The 19411-nt window shown below is 43.9% G+C and overlaps 3 protein-coding genes across 3 annotated transcripts in view; all 3 read right to left on the reverse strand.

Moving 5' to 3' along the window:
* TTL (tubulin tyrosine ligase) overlaps nt 1-19411 on the reverse strand; it is a 124260-nt gene that overhangs the window by 27663 nt on the left and 77186 nt on the right. The window lies entirely within an intron of this gene.
* Nucleotides 60-5663, reverse strand: CHCHD5 (coiled-coil-helix-coiled-coil-helix domain containing 5). The gene is made up of 4 exons (XM_053589835.1): nt 5523-5663; nt 4379-4519; nt 4126-4291; nt 60-238 (listed from the first exon to the last, which is right to left on the reverse strand). Coding segments are annotated over exons 1-4 (333 nt in total). The 5' UTR covers nt 5525-5663; the 3' UTR covers nt 60-214.
* POLR1B (RNA polymerase I subunit B) overlaps nt 8266-19411 on the reverse strand; it is a 37954-nt gene continuing 26808 nt past the window's right edge. The window contains exons 14-15 of the mRNA XM_053589830.1: nt 18873-19126; nt 8266-12123 (exon numbers count right to left, since the gene is read on the reverse strand). Coding sequence (XP_053445805.1) covers nt 11244-12123; nt 18873-19126 — 1134 coding nt within the window. The 3' untranslated portion in view covers nt 8266-11243. The remainder of the gene's footprint in view (nt 12124-18872; nt 19127-19411) is intronic.

The raw sequence follows: 19411 nt of genomic DNA on the forward strand, positions 1-19411 counted from the left end.
AGGGATTCTGTCCAGGCAGCTCTCTGGGACCTTTCAGGTGCTAATGGCAGGAATAAAAGCCCAGTGTATGGAGTCTTTATTTATTGAGAGTCCTGACATCCAGGAAAGCCAGGCCCACAGCCAGGGCCCTTAAGACTCCATCTGGTCACTCTGTGGGGGTGAGGGCGTCAAGTAACTAGCCACCATGTCCAGTTTCCTGCAGTGAAAGGAGTCCTCAGGAGGCAGGAAGTGGCTGTGCCTGTGGAGAAAACACATCAGCACTACTAGCATGTCTTCTGTGCCCAGCCCTGGGGCCCTGGTGGGGAGATTATGCAGACCACCCCCCCACCCCCGCCCCCAGGCCAGCCTTGCAGAGCCCACAGTTTGGAGAGAGAGTCAGGAATTGCCATGTGAACAAGGCAGCTGTGGGGAACTGTCACCAGAAGCAGAGAGGTCTCATTCTGCTGTGGGTACCTCCTGTGTGGCCAGCAAAGTAGGGAAAGACACACAACAAATGAACAAAAATATGGGGCGGCACCTATGGCTCAAAGGAGTAGGGTGCCAGCCCCATATCCTGGAGGTGGCAGGTTCAAACCCGGCTCTGGCCAAAAATTGCAAAAAAAAAAAAAAAAAAAAGTTAACCTGTGAGAAATTCTATGATGAAAACTAAATCAGGGTAAAGAGCAGAGGCAGATGTGGAGGGGAGGGATATGTAACACTTTTTTTTTTTTTTTTTTGAGACAGAGTCTCACTATGTTACCCTGGGTAAAGTGCCGTGGTGTTACAGCTCACAGCAACCTCAAACTCTTGGGCTTAAGTGAATCTCCTACTTCAGCCTCCCAAGTAGCTGGGACTACAGGGGCCACCACAACACCTGGAGATTTTTTGGTTGTAGCTGTCATTGTTGTTTGGCAGGCCCGGGCTGGGTTTGAACCTACCAGCTCCAGTGTATGTGGCTGATGCTCTAACTGCTGAGCTACAGGTACTGAGCCTAGCGGGTTTTTTTGCAATTTTTGGCCAGGGCTGGGTTTGAACCCACCACCTCTGGCATATGGGGCCAGCGCCATACTCCTTTGAGCCACAGGCGCTGTCCCACTTTTTTTTTTTTGAGACAGAGAGAGTCTCACTCTGACACCCTGGGTAGAGTGCCATGGTATCATCATAGCTCACGGCAACCTCAAACTCCTGGCTTCAAGGGATCCCCCTGCCTCAGCCTCCCAAGTAGCTGGAACTACAGGCGCCCACCACAACACCCAACTATTCCTTCTGTTTTTAGTAGAGACAGGGTCTTGCTCTTGCTCAGGCTGGTCTCCAAATACTGGGCTCAAACAACCCACTCACCTTGGCCTCCCAGAATGCTAGGACTACAGGCCTGAGACACTGTATCCAGCCAACATGCAGCACTTTAAACTGTCAGCTATAAGAATGCTAGATGTTCTGGCAAGTCTTTATATCACGTTGTGTGAAATGGGAATGTCTGTGTTTGCCACTGTGTAGATGTGACAACAAAGGAGGCTCAAATCTCCCAGCCTCAGCTAAGAAGGAAAAGCTGTAATTGGGATGCCACCACTAGGAGGAGGAAAAGACTGGTGGGGAGGAGCTAGGTGTTAGTTACTCTGAGTGCATCAGATAGTCATAAGCAGGTTTTAAAGGGGAGAGCTGTGACCTAATTTCCATTTTTAAAAGCTCCTTTGGCTGCCAGAACTGTCAGGGGAGAGATGGCCACAGAGAGATCAGGGAAAGGCTAGTTGGTTGTCCAGGGAGGAAAAAGCAAATGGCTCTAGGATAGGAGGATGGGGTTTGGGTTTTTTTCGTTACATTTTTTTTTTTTTTTTTTTGAGACAGAGTTTCACTATGTCATCCTTGGTAGAGTGCCATGCTGTCACAGCTCACAGCAACCTCAAATTCTTGGGCTTAAGCGATTCTCCTGCCTCAGCCTCTCAGGTACTAGGACTACAGGCACCTGCTACAATGTCTGGCTGTTTTCTTGTTATAGTTGTCATTGTTGTTTAGCAGGCCCAGAACAGGTTCGAACTGCCAGCCCTGGTGTATGTGGCCAGCGCCCTAACCACTGAGATACAGGCACCAAGCCGAGGATGAGGTCTTAAGTGCTCAGATGGCAAAAAAAAAAAAAAAAACTTGAAAGAAAGAAATGTCCCTAGCACATGACTAAGAACTAGTGTGGACAGTATGTATTCATTACTGAATGTTTCCTGAGAAAAATTAAATTCCTCTGGCTGTTTTCTCCCCTTAGGGTCCGAACCTTTCACATATCCCTGCCTTATAAAAAGAATCAACAACTCTTGGGCCTGGCTAGAAGACCATCTCTCTAGTCTTTAGCTGAGATCTCCCTCAAAGCAGGCAATGGGAAGGAAATAATTACAAGGCATAAAATGTGAGCTGTAAAGGAGGGGCTCAGGAACCTTGGGAGCCCAAAGATGGGGATGAAGCATTAGAGAGGTTTTCTAAGAGAAGGGGATGCTGTCTATGTTGGGACAGGAATTAGCCTAGAAATGGCTGAGGAAGGGCAGTCCAGGCAGAGGAAACTGTTGGACAAAAGCAGTGACTGCAGGCACTTGAGTGACTACATGTTCATGGGGGCTGGAACATGGAGCTTATGGTAGAAAGTGGGGAGGGGTGGGGTAGAAGTCACAGAAGCTGCTTGCCACAGGGCCTGCAGGTGTGGTGGCTCTGAGATTTGGCCTGGTAGAAGTGAGTACCATGGAAAAGTTTCTAAGTAGAAGCAGAACATGTTCAGATTTCCTATGAGATCACTCTGGGACTATCACAGAGAACAGAATGAAAGGCAAGATGGAGTATGGAGGCCTAGGAGAAGATTGGTCCAGTGTAAGACAGAAGACAGGGCTGCAGGGACAAAGAGGACCACAGAAGAAGTGCTCAAAGGGGGTGGAGAAAGATATGACTTCTGCCTTTGGAGATCACAGTCCAGCAGGGGAAGTGTAAATATCTAAGAGTAGTTTGCAACCTGTTATCCATTACTGCCACCTCCCCAGGAGACTTTCTAGATTTTGGTTCTAATTGCTCCATCCATGAAATTTTAATATTACAGATACATTGTCTATCTGTTTACATATTGTATGCATTAAAAAAGAGTAAGATTTCTGGCTTGGCACCCGTAGCACAGTGGTTATGGCGCCAGCCACATGCACCGAGACTGGTGGGTTCAAGCCCAGCCCAGGTCAGCTAACCAACAATGACAACTGCAACAAGAACAACAACAAAAATATAGCCAGGCATTGTGGTGGTCCCTGTAGTCCCAGCTACTTGGGAGGCTGAGGCAAAAGAATTGCTTAAGCCCAAGAGTTGGAGGTTGCTGTGAGCTGTGACACCACGGGAGACATAGTGAGACTATGTCTCAAAAAAAAAAAAAAAAGAGTAAGAGGGCAGCGCCTGTGGCTCAGTGAGTAGGGCGCTGGCCCCATATGCCGAGGGTGGCGGATTCAAACCCAGCCCCGGCCAAACTGCAACAAAAACAAAAAAATAGCCGGGCATTGTGGTGGGCGCCTGTAGTCCCAGCTGCTCGGGAGGCTGAGGCAAGAGAATCGCGTAAGCCCAAGAGTTAGAGGTTGCTGTGAGCTGTGTGACGCCACGGCACTCTACCCGAGGGCAGTACAGTGAGACTCTGTCTCTACAAAAAAAAAAGAGTAAGATTTCCTTTTGCCCATACCACTGCCTCCGCCAGTATAAAGAGCAGTGAGGAAGGGAAAGAGAGGGTAAGGGAGGAGGTAGATAAGGTCAGCATGAGGAAAAACACAAAAAACCCAACAAGTACCTAGATTTTGTTTTCAGTGTGAATGGGAAGCCACTGGAGAGCTCTAAGGCATAATGCGACTTAACTTCCCTTCTTAAATCTTTACTCAGGTTATTGTATGGAGAGAAGAGAGATTCAGGGAGACCAGGAAGAAGGCTGAGGCAGGTATCCTGGCAGTGGAGCGGGTTGGTTGGACTAAAGCAGGGCCTGTAGGAGGACACGAGGTAATCATGTTCTGCATTCTGGATGCATGGAAAAGGTTTGTGTGGTAGTGGGGTGGGGCTGAGGATGACTCCAAGGTCTTTACCTGAACAACTAGAAGGATGAAGGCAATTATTACAGAGGGAAGAAATGAACTGGCATACTCTCCTTACCTCCAGAGTTGTCTGGGAGGGTGGTGGCTGCACCTGCTCAGCACACTGCAGGAAGCGGCGCACATGCTCTGCACAGTTGCCTACAGCTGTCTCATTCTTTCGAAGACACTCCTCAAAGGCCTCAAAAGGCTCGGCACAGGCCTGGCGGATCTGGCGGATGATTGGGCTGTGGAAGGTAGGGCAGTTCAGACCCTGGGAGACTCCCACTCCATTGCCCACCCGCCAATACTGTCGCATACTTGCCCACACTCACTGAGAGGATGTACATCTAGCAATGCTCATCTTAAGGTAGTGACAGTCCCGCTGCCATGATTCAGGCTTGGCTGCCACACACTGGCCATACTGTTCCAGTTCCCGGCCACAGTATCGAGCAGTGATCTCCAGGGCTGCCTGCCTGTGGGATAGGGTTGGCTGAGGATGATTCCAGGCAGCAGGCAAGCAAAGGAGTTGTAATCTGAGTAGGACTAGGTGTCCTGGGAAGATCTGGTAGTCTGAAGGATTCTGAGATGCCACCAAGGAAGTGTGAAGGTGAGGCCTGGCCTTGAGGGTTGTGAACCAGGGTGGTAGCTTCTGGAGGGTAATTGAGGTCCTAAATCAAGGTCTGATTATTCTGCGGTAGGACCTGGAAGTCCTAGAATAAAAGTCTTGAAATCTAGGCATCCCCCAGTAGGCTTGGGGGTCATGCAGAGAAGAGTTAAGGCCTTAGAAGTAAGATCTAGAGTTCTGGAAAAAGAACTTAGGAGCCCTAAAGGAGTTTTCAGGTCTTAAAAGTGAGATTTAGAAGTCTAAGAGGTGGGGGGAGGGGTCTCAGGTCCTGGGAAAGGGTCTCTTGACCAGAGTCTTTGAGGTGAAACCTGAGGCCCTGGGGTAGATTTGAGGGTCCTGAGATGAGACTCGGGGTCCTAGGGGTGTAATCTGGAAGCCCTGGGTGAGGATGGGGCTCTACAGTAAATCTAGACAGTCCTACACACAATAAAGCTCTTGGGATTTGGGCAGACAAGGTCTGGAGTCCTGGGCAGATGTGGAAGGTCCAAAAGGTAAGGTTTGGTGATCCAAGGGGAGGAACTTGGAGTTCTAAGGAAGAGTTTAGGAGACTTAGATGTCCTTAAACAAATCTGGCGACCTAGGGTTGCCATTTGGGGGGCAAAGACTGGGGTCCTCGGGGCAGAATGTGAGTCAAAAGAGCCCAGACCTGGAAGTCCTAATCCACCATGACAAGGGGGAGGGGCCTAAAAGCTCAGAGGGCGGGGCTTTGGCGTGCGGCGGCTTGGGACTTGTGAGGGAAGACACTGAACCCTGACCATCGGGAAGGACCTCCCGAGGTCCTAGGCTACGTCCAGGTCACTGGGTAAGAAGGGCGCGGCGCCACCTGCGGGGCAGGCGATCCCGCTACTCACATCTTGAGACGAGAGCTGATGTGGGTCAGACAGGTAGGTGCGACCCGCCTCTTCCGGTTCAAGTTTTCTTGGAGGCGGCCAGCCCCGCCCTCTCTGCCGCCTTTCTTCCGGTAGCAGCAGCGTGGACCAGCATCCTATTCGCTTAGGCCCAGCCCGTCACGGCGGCGCCCTATCTCTTTTTCCGCCCGTTCCGTCATGGCGGCGCCCTGCGTAGCCACTTCCATTCTCAGTCAGCCAAGGTGCTTTATCTTTTCCTATTTCTGGCATGACGTGGCGGCGCCCGGGTTCAATGGAAGTAAGCGGTCGTAATGACAGCGGTGTCTCGGCCCCAAAGCGAGTGAGGCGCTGAGCTGTGCGGCGCCTCACCGGGCTAAGTCGCAGCCACGAGCGCTCCACGTCTCCTGACTGGAACTGGTGGCGAGCTCCCGTCCACATGGTGTTCGCGGCTTACTTGGGCGCTGTGGCTGCGGGCTGCTGGGCTCAGAGCTGGAGGGACAAATCCCTAATATTGCACTGCCACCATCAGTCTTGGCGCAAACGCTGGTCGTCCAACCTGGACAGTGGTTCCTGCAAGCGCTCGGAGCCAAAGGGCAGGGGGAAGGTCACGCCAAGAGGCGTACCACCCTTCCTTGGGCCTCTATCTGCCCGTGCTAGGTTTCCCAAAACGTGACCCTTGTCCTTTGGCAAAGGCAATAAAGTCAAGACGCATGTGGCCTTTAATCTTTTATATGACCATTGGCAAGTTATTCGTCTCTGTAATTTATCCTGGTATGGTTATTTATATTCCACCTGGTGTAGCGACGTTTCCACCTCCCTTCCCTTCTGTCTGCAAAGTCTGAGGTTAAACCTGGGTGTGAGTTTCCCCATTTATGAGACCTGGACACAGCCCTGGGCATCAGTCCTGACGTCCATATGCAGATCTTTCGAGACTAGCCAAAGTGAGCAGAAAATGCAGTCAATCACATTGTTTAAGAGGAAAAAAAGTTATTTGACGGTGAGCAAATGACAACCACTTGTAGTTTGAATGCGCCCATCTGTAAAATGGGAGTTTTGGCAATGACATCCTTCATATGGGACAGGGCAAGTGAACAGTTTAACACAGACAATGGAGCTGCAGGAGTTGGGAATAAGTGAGAGCTGTTAGAAGAGGCTGTAACCACAAGCTGCCCTAGCGACTGCACCATCTGTATCTGGCCATCTGTATCTGCCTCAGATGACTTGAGTAAGTTTAGAACCACAGGCATTCAAAGAAAACTTTACATCTTGAGATCTTTCCATTTTTCCTTCTTGAAAAACTTCTAGATGCATGTTTGATGGTAGACCAAGGGAAAGCAACAGTAGTATCAGGTCTATGGGAAGAAACAGAGTACTCTTTGGGCTTGATTGTGGACTGAATCCTTAGATTTTCCTCTCTTGTGAGAATGAAATTTTTTTTTTTTTTTTTTTGCCGTTTTTGACTGGGGCTGGGCTTGAACCTGCCACCTCCAGCATATGGGGCCGGTGCCCTCATCCTTTGCCCTTGTTGGTACTCAAAAACAGCACCCCAAAGACTGGAACCTCAACATGCTGAGAAGCCTTAGAAACAGCCACAGAATCAAGATCCCTCTAACCTAGTCTTGTTAAATGTTCTTCACCCCCAACTACAAGGAGGAACTCTGGAACTTATCTGACCAAGAGACTTTCTTTCCAAAGAAAGGCAGTTGTCTTAAATGCCCTCTCTAGGGATCTCATCACAGAAGCAGGAAAGAAAGATCAAGCACCTGATCAGGTGTGGTGGCTCTCGTCTATAATCCTAGCACTCTGGGAAGCTGAGGGGAGTGGATCCCTTTAGCTCAGGAGTTCAAGACCAGCCTGAGCAAGTGCGAGACCCCATTTCTACTGAAAATAGAAAAACTAGTTGGGCCTTGTGGCAAGCCCCTATAGTCCTAGGTACTTGGGAGGCTGAGGCAAAAGGATAACTTAAGCTGAGATTGCTGTGAGCTATGATGCCACGGCACTCTACCCAGGGCAACAAAGCGAGACTCTATCTCAAAAAATAAAAGAAAAACCACCTGACCACCTGAGAAGAGACTGCAAGTCATTACCAGATACCCTGACAGACTTTTTATCTGTTCTTCTGGGGGTAGCTCTAAGAGTTAAAAGTCCTGTGGGACTTTATAATAAGACGAACTTTGTTCCTGTGTAGCTTTACCTTTTGCCTTCCCATAATGTCTGCCTTCCACCTCAAAGGTTCACTTGTCCTCCCTAAAGATTTATTGCCCCCCCTAAAGAATTGTAAACATTTCTCATCTCTCCTTACCCCCGTGAAAAAGGGCATGTAAGTTTACTGAATTATTGAGTAATTCTGTGATTCCCTCATGCTATGCAAGTTAAAATCTATATACTCCTTCTATGAATCTGACTTTTCTTTTTTTCCTTTTTGTTTTTGAGAGGGTCCCTGTTGTCTAGGCTAGAGTCCAGTGGCATCATCACAGCTCACTGCAACCTCTGACTCTTGGCTCATAGCACAGTGGTTATAGCGCCAGCCACATAAACCCAAGTTGGTGGGTTCGAACCCAGCCCGATCCAGCTAATGATAACTGGTTGTTGTGGTGGGCAACTATAGTCCCAGCTACTTAGGAGGCTGAGGCAAGAGAATTGCTTGAGCCCAAGAGTTTGAGGTTGCTGTGAGCTGTGACGCCACACTACTCTACCAAGGGGAGCAAGTGAGACTGTCTCAAAAAAAAAAAAAAAGTAACTCATGCCTTTTAGTTACATGATTTTAATAATATAGTAATTGACCTCTGCTCAGCTTTCTTTTTGATTCTATCACACCCTGATTCACAATTTTGCTTTACATTCACCTTCAGAAGGAAATAATTAACACAGACCCGAATACCTCAGAGATACTGAGTCTCCTTCAATATTCTAATTCTCAAAGCCGATTTAGATTCTATAACCTTTACCCAAGGATCCACCCTTGTTCAGTAGGTTGCTCTTTTATTCTGTGAATGGAGTGCTCTCATAGACTCCCTCATTCATCTAAAGACTCTAGCTAAATGAGGACGTAAAGCCTCTAGGTCTGAATTCCAGTGGGTACAGACAACTGTTACTTAGGACATAAAATATATCAGCGTGCTCAAAAGCTCTCCTAAAACACTTTGAGACAGTTATGTCATAGCCCTCATTAGGCTTGCACGTTGGCAGAAGGCAAAGTTGCTGCTGTTTATAAAGACCCCAAATATGCCTTTGGAGTTTGCCTTGCAATTGACACAATTTAGAAATCTCATAGTTTCTTAACTTCGGACACTTGTATTGCCAGTGGGCCTGTAACTACTGCCCTATTACAAGCTATTCACCTTCCTTCTAAGATTGCTATTGTTCCTTGTCCAGTCCACACTAAGGATACTGTATCGCCCCCAAATATGTGGCCAAATGCCCCCTCTCTATCCTTTCCCTGTTCCATTTATTACCCCGTCCTTGTCCACGTTTGATATTATTATTGTTCTGATGCCCCACAATCTGAAGAGACAGTGAACACAAATTGTCGGTAAATAATTAGTAGAGGGATTATATAGTGGGTCAAACAGACTCCCCATGGCCCCTCTTCTTTTAACTTTTTGGCTTGCATTTACCTCCCATTAGGTGGAACATATGTGCAAATGGGAGATAATTAAGAAAAATATATATACAGTTGGGATTTACAACATGTCCGACCAAATTATTCTCAGTGCACTATTTGCAAATCTCACCACATCTCTGAAGGGCCAGCACAGTGGCTCATCCCTGCAATCCTAGCACTCTGAGAGGCCAAGGGAAGAGGACTGCTTGAGGCTACAAGTTTGAGACCAGCCTGAGCAAGAGTGAGGCCCCTTTGCCAAAAATAGAAAAATTAGCTGCTGGGCATGGTGGCTCATGCCTGTAATCCCACCACTCTGGGAGGCGGAGGCAGGAGGATGGCCTGAGCTCTCAGATTCAAGACCAGCCCCAGCAAGATCAAGAACCCCCCTCTAAAAATAGCTAGTTGTTGTGGTGGGTGTCTGTAGTCCCTGCTAGTTGGGAAGCTGAGGCAAGAGAATCACTTGAGCCCAAGAGTTGGAGCTTGCTGCGAGCTATGATGCCACGCACTCTACCGAGGGTGACAAAGTAACACTGTCTCAAAAAAAAAAATTCCTGGATTCATGCATGCCACACCAAACTACACTGGGATAATTGGAGGACCACCACTACAGATGACCTGAATGTAAGGGTTTCCAGGGCCAGTTCCCAGGTCCCTGAAGCAAGCTACTTCATGAAGGGGACAGCTTTTTCCAAAATTGTGGATCAAGAAACCTCTAAAATAGTCAGACACATGGAACAACAGGGTAGAAGGGTGGCTGCAACGGAGAGGTGTTGTTCAATAGATAAAAAACTTTAATTATATGAATAAGTTCTAGAGATCTGCTGTACAATATGGTGCCTATAGTTAATACTGTATATTATTCACTTAAAAAGTTTGTTAAAAGAGATCTTGAGTTGCCAGACGAGGTGGCTCAAGCCTATAATCCTTGCACTTTGGGAGGGGGGGTAGATTACCTGAGCTCACAGTTTGAGACCAGCTTGAGTAAGAGCGAGTCCCCATCTCTAAAAATAGCTGGGTATTGTGGTGGGCACCTATAGCCCAGCTACTCGGGAGGCTGAGACAAGAGAATCACTTGGGCCCAAGAGACGGAGGTTGCTGTGAGCTATGATGCCACAGCAGTCTACCAAGGTTGAAAAAGTGAGACTTTGTCTCAAAAAAAAGAGAGATCTTAAGTGTTCTTACCACAACACAAACCAAAAAAGCAAAGGGGCAGAAGGACACTTTTAGAGATGATGAATATGTTTATAACTTTGTGGTGATAATCATAGTTATAAACATAGTTCCATATATTCAAACCCATCAAATTGTGTAAACACGTGTATAACACAGTTTTTTGTATAACAATTACACTTCAATAAAGTGCTTTAAAAAAAATACTGTCTTTTTTAAGGTCAGAATTGACCTGAACTCTACCTCTTTGTTTTTACTAAAGTAAAAAACGTGGCTATGAGAACATACAAACTGACCACCATGGCTTACATTGTATTTGTATTGTACCGCTCTGTTCTAACTACTAACAGGCATGTGCTGGTCACTCACTGCCTGTTAAAAGCAGGGAATAGGGAACGTCTGGCTGGAAAAGAGACATCTGTCCTTCTACATATCAATATTTCATTTTTAAAGAAGATACATGTGAAATTTTTAAACAAATATACCAAAATGCCACATCAGTAGTTAGTATACCAGAGAGACTCAGAACCTTGGTTGCCAAGTCATTTATTTATTTTTGCTTTGTTTTTTTTGATAGAGTCTTACTCTGGTGATGCAGCTAGAGTGCATTGGTATCAACATAGCTCATTGCAACCCTTCCTGGGTTTCTGCATTAGCCTCCAGAATAGCTGGACCTACAGGTGTGCACCACCGCACCCAGCTAATTTTTCTATTTTTGTTGTTGTTGTTGAGATTGGGTCTGCTCTTGTTCACATTGGTCTCAAACTGCTAGCCTCATGCAATCTTCCCACCTTGGCTTCTCAAAGTCCTAGGATTACAGGCATCAGTCACTGCACCCAGCCCTAAGTCTTGGGTGAGAATTCCAACTTACTTGAAAAAACACAAGAGTAATCTAGTGATAACATCTTCACTGAACTAAAGTTACATTTTGAAAAATCCAATAGATCTAGTTAAATGATATCCAGTTTCACTTTGATGTTCATCGCTGCCAGTTCAGCTACAAAATACCTAAAAACATAAGGCACAGAAACAGTATCAATAGTGTCACTGCGATTACACAGAGTACAGTTGTATTTCCTGTTGCGCATTGCCGACCAAGATGGGGGTGGCTTCTCCAACAGCGGAGAGAGTAAGCTGCCACACTCTACACACACGTGGGCTACTGATCGGTCAGAGCAGTTGAAGAGGCGGTCGTGAAGGAGAAAAGATGTACCGTGAGCTAAAAGGGCATCCCGCTCCATCTCCCCAAAACGGATTCCACCCTGAACATTTCTTCCCCCGATAGGCTGGTTGGTGACTCTGTCTCTTGCCCCGGTGGTCCTAACTTGAAATTTGTCTGAGACCATGTGACGTAGACGCTGATAATACACCACCCCTATGAAGATGTCTGCTTCCAGTTCCAGTCCACTGATGCCACTATATAGCCGCTCAGTGCCATAGAAGTTGTAGCCAGCAGCCTTTAACATCTCACCAAAGTATTCTAAGGCCGAGTTCTCCGAAAAGGTGAAGGGTGTGGCATCATGGCAGAGGCCGTGCAAAGCTGCAGACTTCCCGGCCATACTCTCAATTAACATACCGATGGTCATTCGGGATGGAAAACCATGAGGATTGAACAGAATGTCCGGAACCATCCCACTTTCAGTAAAAGGCATATCTTCTGCTGGCCATAATCTGCTCAAAATGCCCTTTTGTCCATGACGACTGGCAAATTTATCCCCAATAGTTGGATTCCGAGGGACTCTCATTGTGATGCAAATACACTTGAATCTCCCACTCCCAGTGTCATTACTACACACTTTGATGTTATCCACAACACAATTTTCTTTACTCCTAGGAAAAAATGAACCATATAAAAAGTCAAACTACTATATTTGTTTAAACCTACGCACTTTAGTTTTGTTGATATAATTACTGCTTCATATAAAGGATTTTCCCAAAACTTATTCTTACCTCTATTCTCTAATACAAACAAAGTTTGTCTCCCTGAAAATCTTTTAAGATAGGGCTGTTGATTGTGTTTACTACAGAATTATGTCCATTTGAAAGAAAGTCAACTGAAAAACTATTACAAAGATCTACTAAAATCAATTTTATTGTTGTAAAAAGAAGCTAAAATAAGAATTTATTTTTAATAAGAGGCATAATGAACTCAACATTTTGGCTAGGAAACGATCCTATCATGTATTAGAGAGATGATAAAATTTGAATACAGCTTGAAGTCTGATAACTCTCAAAAATTATCACAGAAAAGTAGAAAAACAAAGGCAGTACAACAGACACAGAATTCTGCCTCAATGAATAGGAGCAAGATGGCAGCCGAGTAACAGCTTCCTTGCATCTGGGCACCGTGAGTCTGGGGAGATAGGACTCCAGGCATCTCTGGCTGGTGGGAACTGCCTATCATCACTCCTATGAGGATACAGGGAGTCAGCGAGAGACTTCTGGACCCCAAGAGGAGGACTAAAACAGTGGAAAACCGGCAAGTGGTCGCATGTGTTCAATCTGTCTAAACCCGCCCACAACTTCCACAGGCACAAGAAATTAAAGAGCAAGAGGAAGTGAAAGGAAAATTAGGGCAAGGAAACAGATAAAAGAAATCACTCATGAGGAAGAATCAGCAGAAAACTCCAGGCAACATGAAGAACCAGTCCAGAACAACCCCGCCACAGGACCATGAGGTAGCTACTGCAGAGGATTCCACCTATACAGAAATGTTAGGAATGACAGAAAGGGAATTTAGAATACACATGATGAAAACAATGAAAGAAATGATGGAAACAATGAAGGAAACTGCTAATAAAGTGGAAAATAACCAAAAGGAAATCCAAAAACAGAATCAAATCAGAGATGAACGATATGAAGAATATAAAAAGGATATAGCAGAGCTGAAGGAAATGAAACAGTCAATCAGGGAACTTAAAGATGCAATGGAAAGTATCAGCAACAGGTTAGACCATGCAGAAGAAAGAATTTCAGAGGTAGAAGACAAAGTTTTTGAGATAACTCAGATAGTAAAAGAGGCAGAAAAGAAGAGAGAGAAAGCAGAACGTTCACTGTCAGAATTATGGGACTTTATGAAGCGTTCCAACATACGAGTTATAGGAATTCCAGAAGGGGAAGAAGAATGCCCCGGAGGAATGGAAGCCATACTAGAGAATATTATAAAAGAAAATTTCCCAAACATCACCAAAGATTCTGACACACTGCTTTCAGAGGGATATCGGACCCCATGTCGCCTCAACTCTAACCGAGCTTCTCCAAGACACATTGTGATGAACCTGTCCAAAGTCAAGACAAAAGAAAAGATTCTGCAAGCTGCCAGGAGTAAGTGCCAGTTGACCTACAGGGGCAAATCCATCAGAGTGACCGCAGATTTCTCTAATGAAACTTTCCAAGCAAGAAGACAATGGTCATCTACCTTTAATCTACTTAAACAGAACAATTTTCAGCCCAGAACTCTGTACCCTGCTAAGCTAAGCTTCAAAATTGACGGAGAAATCAAATCATTTACGGATATACAAACATTGAGGAAATTCGCCACAACAAGACCAGCTCTACAGGAAATACTTCAACCTGTTCTGCACACTGACCACCACAATGGATCAGCAGCAAAGTAAGAACTCAGAAATCAAAGGACAGAACCTAACCTCCACACTGATGCAAAAGATAAAACTAAGCAATGGACTCTCACCAAATAAGATGAATAGAATACTACCACACTTATCAATTATCTCCATAAATGTTAATGGCTTGAATTCCCCACTGAAGAGACATAGATTGGCTGACTGGATTAAAAAACACAAGCCATCCATTTGCTGTCTGCAAGAAACACACCTGGCTTCAAAAGACAAATTAAAGCTCCGAGTCAAGGGTTGGAAGACAATTTTTCAGGCAAATGGAATTCAGAAGAAAAGAGGAGTTGCAATCTTATTTTCAGATACATGTGGATTTAAAGCAACTAAAGTCAAAAAAGACAAAGATGGTCACTTTATATTGGTCAAGGGAAAACTACAACAAGAAGACATTTCAATTCTAAATATTTATGCACCCAATTTAAATGCTCCCAGATTCTTGAAGCAGACCTTACTCAGTCTGAGCAATATGATATCTGATAATACCATCATAACAGGGAACTTTAACACACCTCTTACAGAGCTGGACAGATCCTCTAAACAGAAATTAAACAAAGGTATAAGAGATTTAAATGAGACCTTAGACCAACTATGCTTGATAGACGCATATAGAACACACCACCCCAAAGACAAAGAATATACATTCTTCTCATCACCCCATGGAACATTCTCCAAAATTGATCATATCCTGGGACACAAAACAAATATCAACAGAATCAAAAGAATTGAAATTTTACCTTGTATCTTCTCAGACCATAAGGCACTAAAGGTGGAACTCAACTCTAACAAAAATGCTCGACCCCACCCAAAGGCATGGAAATTAAACAATCTTCTGTTGAATAACAGATGGGTGCAGGAAGAAATAAAACAGGAAATCATTAACTTCCTTGAGCATAACAACAATGAAGACACAAGCTACCAAAACCTGTGGGATACTGCAAAAGCAGTTTTGAGAGGAAAATTCATCGCTTTAGATGCCTACATTCGAAAAACAGAAAGAGAGCACATCAACAATCTCACAAGAGATCTTATGGAATTGGAAAAAGAAGAACAATCTAAGCCTAAACTCAGTAGAAGAAAAGAAATATCCAAAATCAAATCAGAGATCAATGAAATTGAAAACAAAAGAATCATTCAGAAAATTAATGAAACAAGGAGTTGGTTTTTTGAAAAAATAAATAAAATAGATAAACCATTGGCCAGACTAACTAGAAATAGAAAAGTAAAATCTCTAGTAACCTCAATCAGAAACGATAAAGGGGAAATAACAACTGATCCCACAGAGATACAAGAGATCATCTCTGAATACTACCAGAAACTCTATGCCCAGAAATTTGACAATGTGAAGGAAATGGATCAATATTTGGAATCACACCCTCTCCCTAGACTTAGCCAGGAAGAAATAGACCTCCTGAACAGACCAATTTCAAGCACTGAGATCAAAGAAACAATAAAAAAGCTTCCAACTAAAAAATGCCCTGGTCCAGATGGCTTCACTCCAGAATTCTATCAAACCTTCAAGGAAGAGCTTATTCCTGTACTGCAGAAATTATTCCAAAAAACTGAGGAAGAAGGAATCTTCCTCAACACATTCTATGAAGCAAACATCACCCTGATACCAAAACCAGGAAAAGACCCAAACAAAAAGGAGAATTTCAGACCAATCTCACTCATGAATATAGACGGAAAAATTCTCAACAAAATCCTAGCCAATAGATTACAGCTTATCATCAAAAAAGTCATTCATCATGATCAAGTAGGCTTCATCCCAGGGATGCAAGGCTGGTTTAACATACGCAAGTCCATAAACGTTATCCACCATATTAACAGAGGCAAAAATAAAGATCACATGATCCTCTCAATAGATGCAGAAAAAGCATTTGATAAAATCCAGCATCCTTTTCTAATTAGAACACTGAAGAGTATAGGCATAGGTGGCACATTTCTAAAACTGATTGAAGCTATGACAAACCCACAGCCAATATTTTACTGAATGGAGTAAAACTGAAAGTTTTTCCTCTTAGAACTGGAACCAGACAAGGTTGTCCTCTGTCACCTTTACTATTCAACATAGTGCTGGAAGTTCTAGCCAATACAATTAGGCAAGACAAGGAAATAAAGGGAATCCAAATGGGAGCAGAGGAGGTCAAACTCTCCCTCTTTGCTGACGACATGATCTTATACTTAGAGAACCCCAAAGACTCAACCACAAGACTCCTACAAGTCATCAAACAATACAGTAATGTTTCAGGATATAAAATCAATGTCCACAAGTCAGTAGCCTTTGTATACACCAATAACAGTCAAGATGAGAAGCTAATTAAGGACACAACTCCCTTCACCATAGTTTCAAAGAAAATGAAATACCTAGGAATATACCTAACGAAGGAGGTGAAGGACCTCTATAAAGAAAACTATGAACTCCTTAGAAAGGAAATAGCAGAGGATATTAACAAATGGAAGAACATACCATGCTCATGGATTGGAAGAATCAACATTGTTAAAATGTCTATACTTCCCAAAGCAATCTACCTATTCAATGCCATTCCTATCAAAGTACCTACATCGTACTTTCAAGATTTGGAAAAAATGATTCTGCGTTTTGTATGGAACCGGAAAAAACCCCGTATAGCTAAGGCAGTTCTCTGTAACAAAAATAAAGCTGGGGGCATCAGCATACCAGATTTTAGTCTGTACTACAAAGCCATAGTGCTCAAGACAGCATGGTACTGGCACAAAAACAGAGACATAGACACTTGGAATCGAATTGAACACCAAGAAATGAAACTAACATCTTACAACCACCTAATCTTCGATAAACCAAACAAGAACTTACCTTGGGGGAAAGACTCCCTATTCAATAAATGGTGTTGGGAGAACTGGATGTCTACATGTAAAAGACTGAAACTGGACCCACACCTTTCCCCACTCACAAAAATTGACTCAAGATGGATAAAGGACTTAAATTTAAGGCATGAAACAATAAAAATCCTCAAGGAAAGCATAGGAAAAACCCTGGAAGATATTGGCCTGGGGGAAGACTTCATGAAGAAGATTGCCATGGCAATTGCAACAACAACAAAAGTAAACAAATGGGACTTCATTAAACTGAAAAGCTTCTGTACAGCCAAGGAGACAATAACCAAAGCAAAGAGACAACCCACACAATGGGAAAGGATATTTGCATATTTTCAATCAGACAAAAGCTTGATAACTAGGATCTATAGAGAACTCAAATTAATCCACATGAAAAAAGCCAACAATCCCGTATATCAATGGGCAAGAGACATGAATAGAACTTTCTCTAAAGACGACAGACGAATGGCTAACAAACACATGAAAAAATGTTCATCATCTCTATATATTAGAGAAATGCAAATCAAAACATCCCTGAGATATCATCTAACCCCAGTGAGAATGGCCCACATCACAAAATCTCAAAACTGCAGATGCTGGCGTGGATGTGGAGAGAAGGGAACACTTTTACACTGCTGGTGGGACTGCAAACTAGTACAACCTTTCTGGAAGGAAGTATGGAGAAACCTCAAAGCACTCAAGCTAGACCTCCCATTTGATCCTGCAATCCCATTACTGGGCATCTACCCAGAAGGAAAAAAATCCTTTTATCATAAGGACACTTGTACTAGACTGTTTATTGCAGCTCAATTTACAATTGCCAAAATGTGGAAACAGCCTAAATGCCCACCAACCCAGGAATGGATTAACAAGCTGTGGTATATGTATACCATGGAATACTATTCAGCCATTAAAAAAAATGGAGACTTTACATCCTTCGTATTAACCTGGATGGAAGTGGAAGACATTATTCTTAGTAAAGCATCACAAGAATGGAGAAGCATGAATCCTATGTACTCAATCTTGATATGAGGACAATTAATGACAATTAAGGTTATGGGGGGGGAAGCAGAAAGAGGGATGGAGGGAGGGGGGTGGGGCCTTAGTGTGTGTCACACTTTATGGGGGCAAGACATGATTGCAAGAGGGACTTTACCTAACAATTGCAATCAGTGTAACTGGCTTATTGTACCCTCAATGAATCCCCAACAATAAAAAAAATAAAAATAAAAAAAAATAAAATACCAAAAAAAGAAAAAAAAAAGAATTCTGCCTCAATGAAGCAAAGCTCATTTAGTTATGAATGAGGCAAAGGCTATGGTTCGAATTTTGGTGTTCCCTCCCAAGTTCATGTTGATACTTAACCACCAACCCCACTGTGCTGGTATTAAGACATGAAGCCTTTAGGTGATTAAGTCATGAAGTTAGAACCCTCACAAATGGATTAGCAGCCTTATAAAAAAGAAGCAAGAAGCTGCTTGCCCCTTTTTGCCTTTTTACTTTCTGCAATGTGAAGACATCCAGACAGCACGATCTGTGAGGAATGGGTCTTCACCAGACACTGAAAATGCTAGCACCTTCACTATGGACTTCCTGGCCTCCAGGACTCAAAAAATAAATTTTTGTTCCTTGTAAGTGATACAGTCTTAGGTATTTTGTTGCAGCAGCACAGATAGACTAAGACCATAACTAAGCTACCACTTATATTTTCTCCAAATATTTTCTTGCTAAAACATAACTTTCACCAACCTCTAGCAATTCCACTGAGAACTACCTGTTAAAAAATAGCAATGCTGGGCGGCGCCTGTGGCTCAGCGGGTAGGGCACCGGCCCCATATGCCGAGGGTGGCGGGTTCAAACCCAGCCCCGGCCAAATTGCAACAAAAAAAAAAATAGCCGGGCGTTGTGGCGGGCGCCTGTAGTCCCAGCTACTTGGGAGACTGAGTCAAGAGAATCGCCTAAGCCCAAGGATTTAGAGGTTGCTGTGAGCTGTGTGACGCCACGGCACTCTACCGAGGGCGATAAGGTGAAACTCTGTCTCTACAAAAAAAAAAAAAAAAAAAAAAAAATAGCAACGCTACTCCAACTTACTTGTAGTACATCACAAAGCTCTCTCCAGTGTTGAGGTTTAGGTAGCCATAATATGGATCTCCATACTGCAGTTTGGCTCCTATAAATGGCAATCCATCATCATCTAACTTCTGCAGAATCCGTGGGTCACCAGGTTTAACTCCAAACACCAAACTATCATCTCCTTGTTTAATTTTTTCAGAGAGGTCTATGAACTCAGACTTGTAGACACTTCCATGGGCAAAGCCTCGTTCCCAAGAGGCCTTATTCACAATCTGTGAGGTCCAAGAATTGTTAATTTAAGAGACTGAAGCCAAATGAGGGTTTTCCAAATAAAATTAGGTAGAACTATAATACTTGGTTTAGGGTAACTGGCATCAGATTTTATAATTATTCTTCCCACATTTTCCAAATCAAACCCAGACACATATAAATGGTTTAAACCCTAATCACATACAAATATAAAAGGAAGATTATTTAAGATTATACTCATTCAACTTTTATTCATAGTATGCACTCAATGTGCAATATTTGAATATTTAGTGAATATTCTTCACTTT

The sequence above is a fragment of the Nycticebus coucang genome, chromosome 4 (genome assembly GCF_027406575.1).
Source record: "Nycticebus coucang isolate mNycCou1 chromosome 4, mNycCou1.pri, whole genome shotgun sequence".
Classification (NCBI taxonomy): domain Eukaryota; kingdom Metazoa; phylum Chordata; class Mammalia; order Primates; family Lorisidae; genus Nycticebus; species Nycticebus coucang.

Coding starts and splice junctions, on each gene's coding strand:
- CHCHD5 (XM_053589835.1), bottom strand. Junction 4,292..4,378: donor GCTAGATGTACATCCTCTCA/GTGAGTGTGGGC, acceptor TACCTTCCACAG/CCCAATCATCCGCCAGATCC. Junction 239..4,125: donor CCTCCCAGACAACTCTGGAG/GTAAGGAGAGTA, acceptor TTTTCTCCACAG/GCACAGCCACTTCCTGCCTC.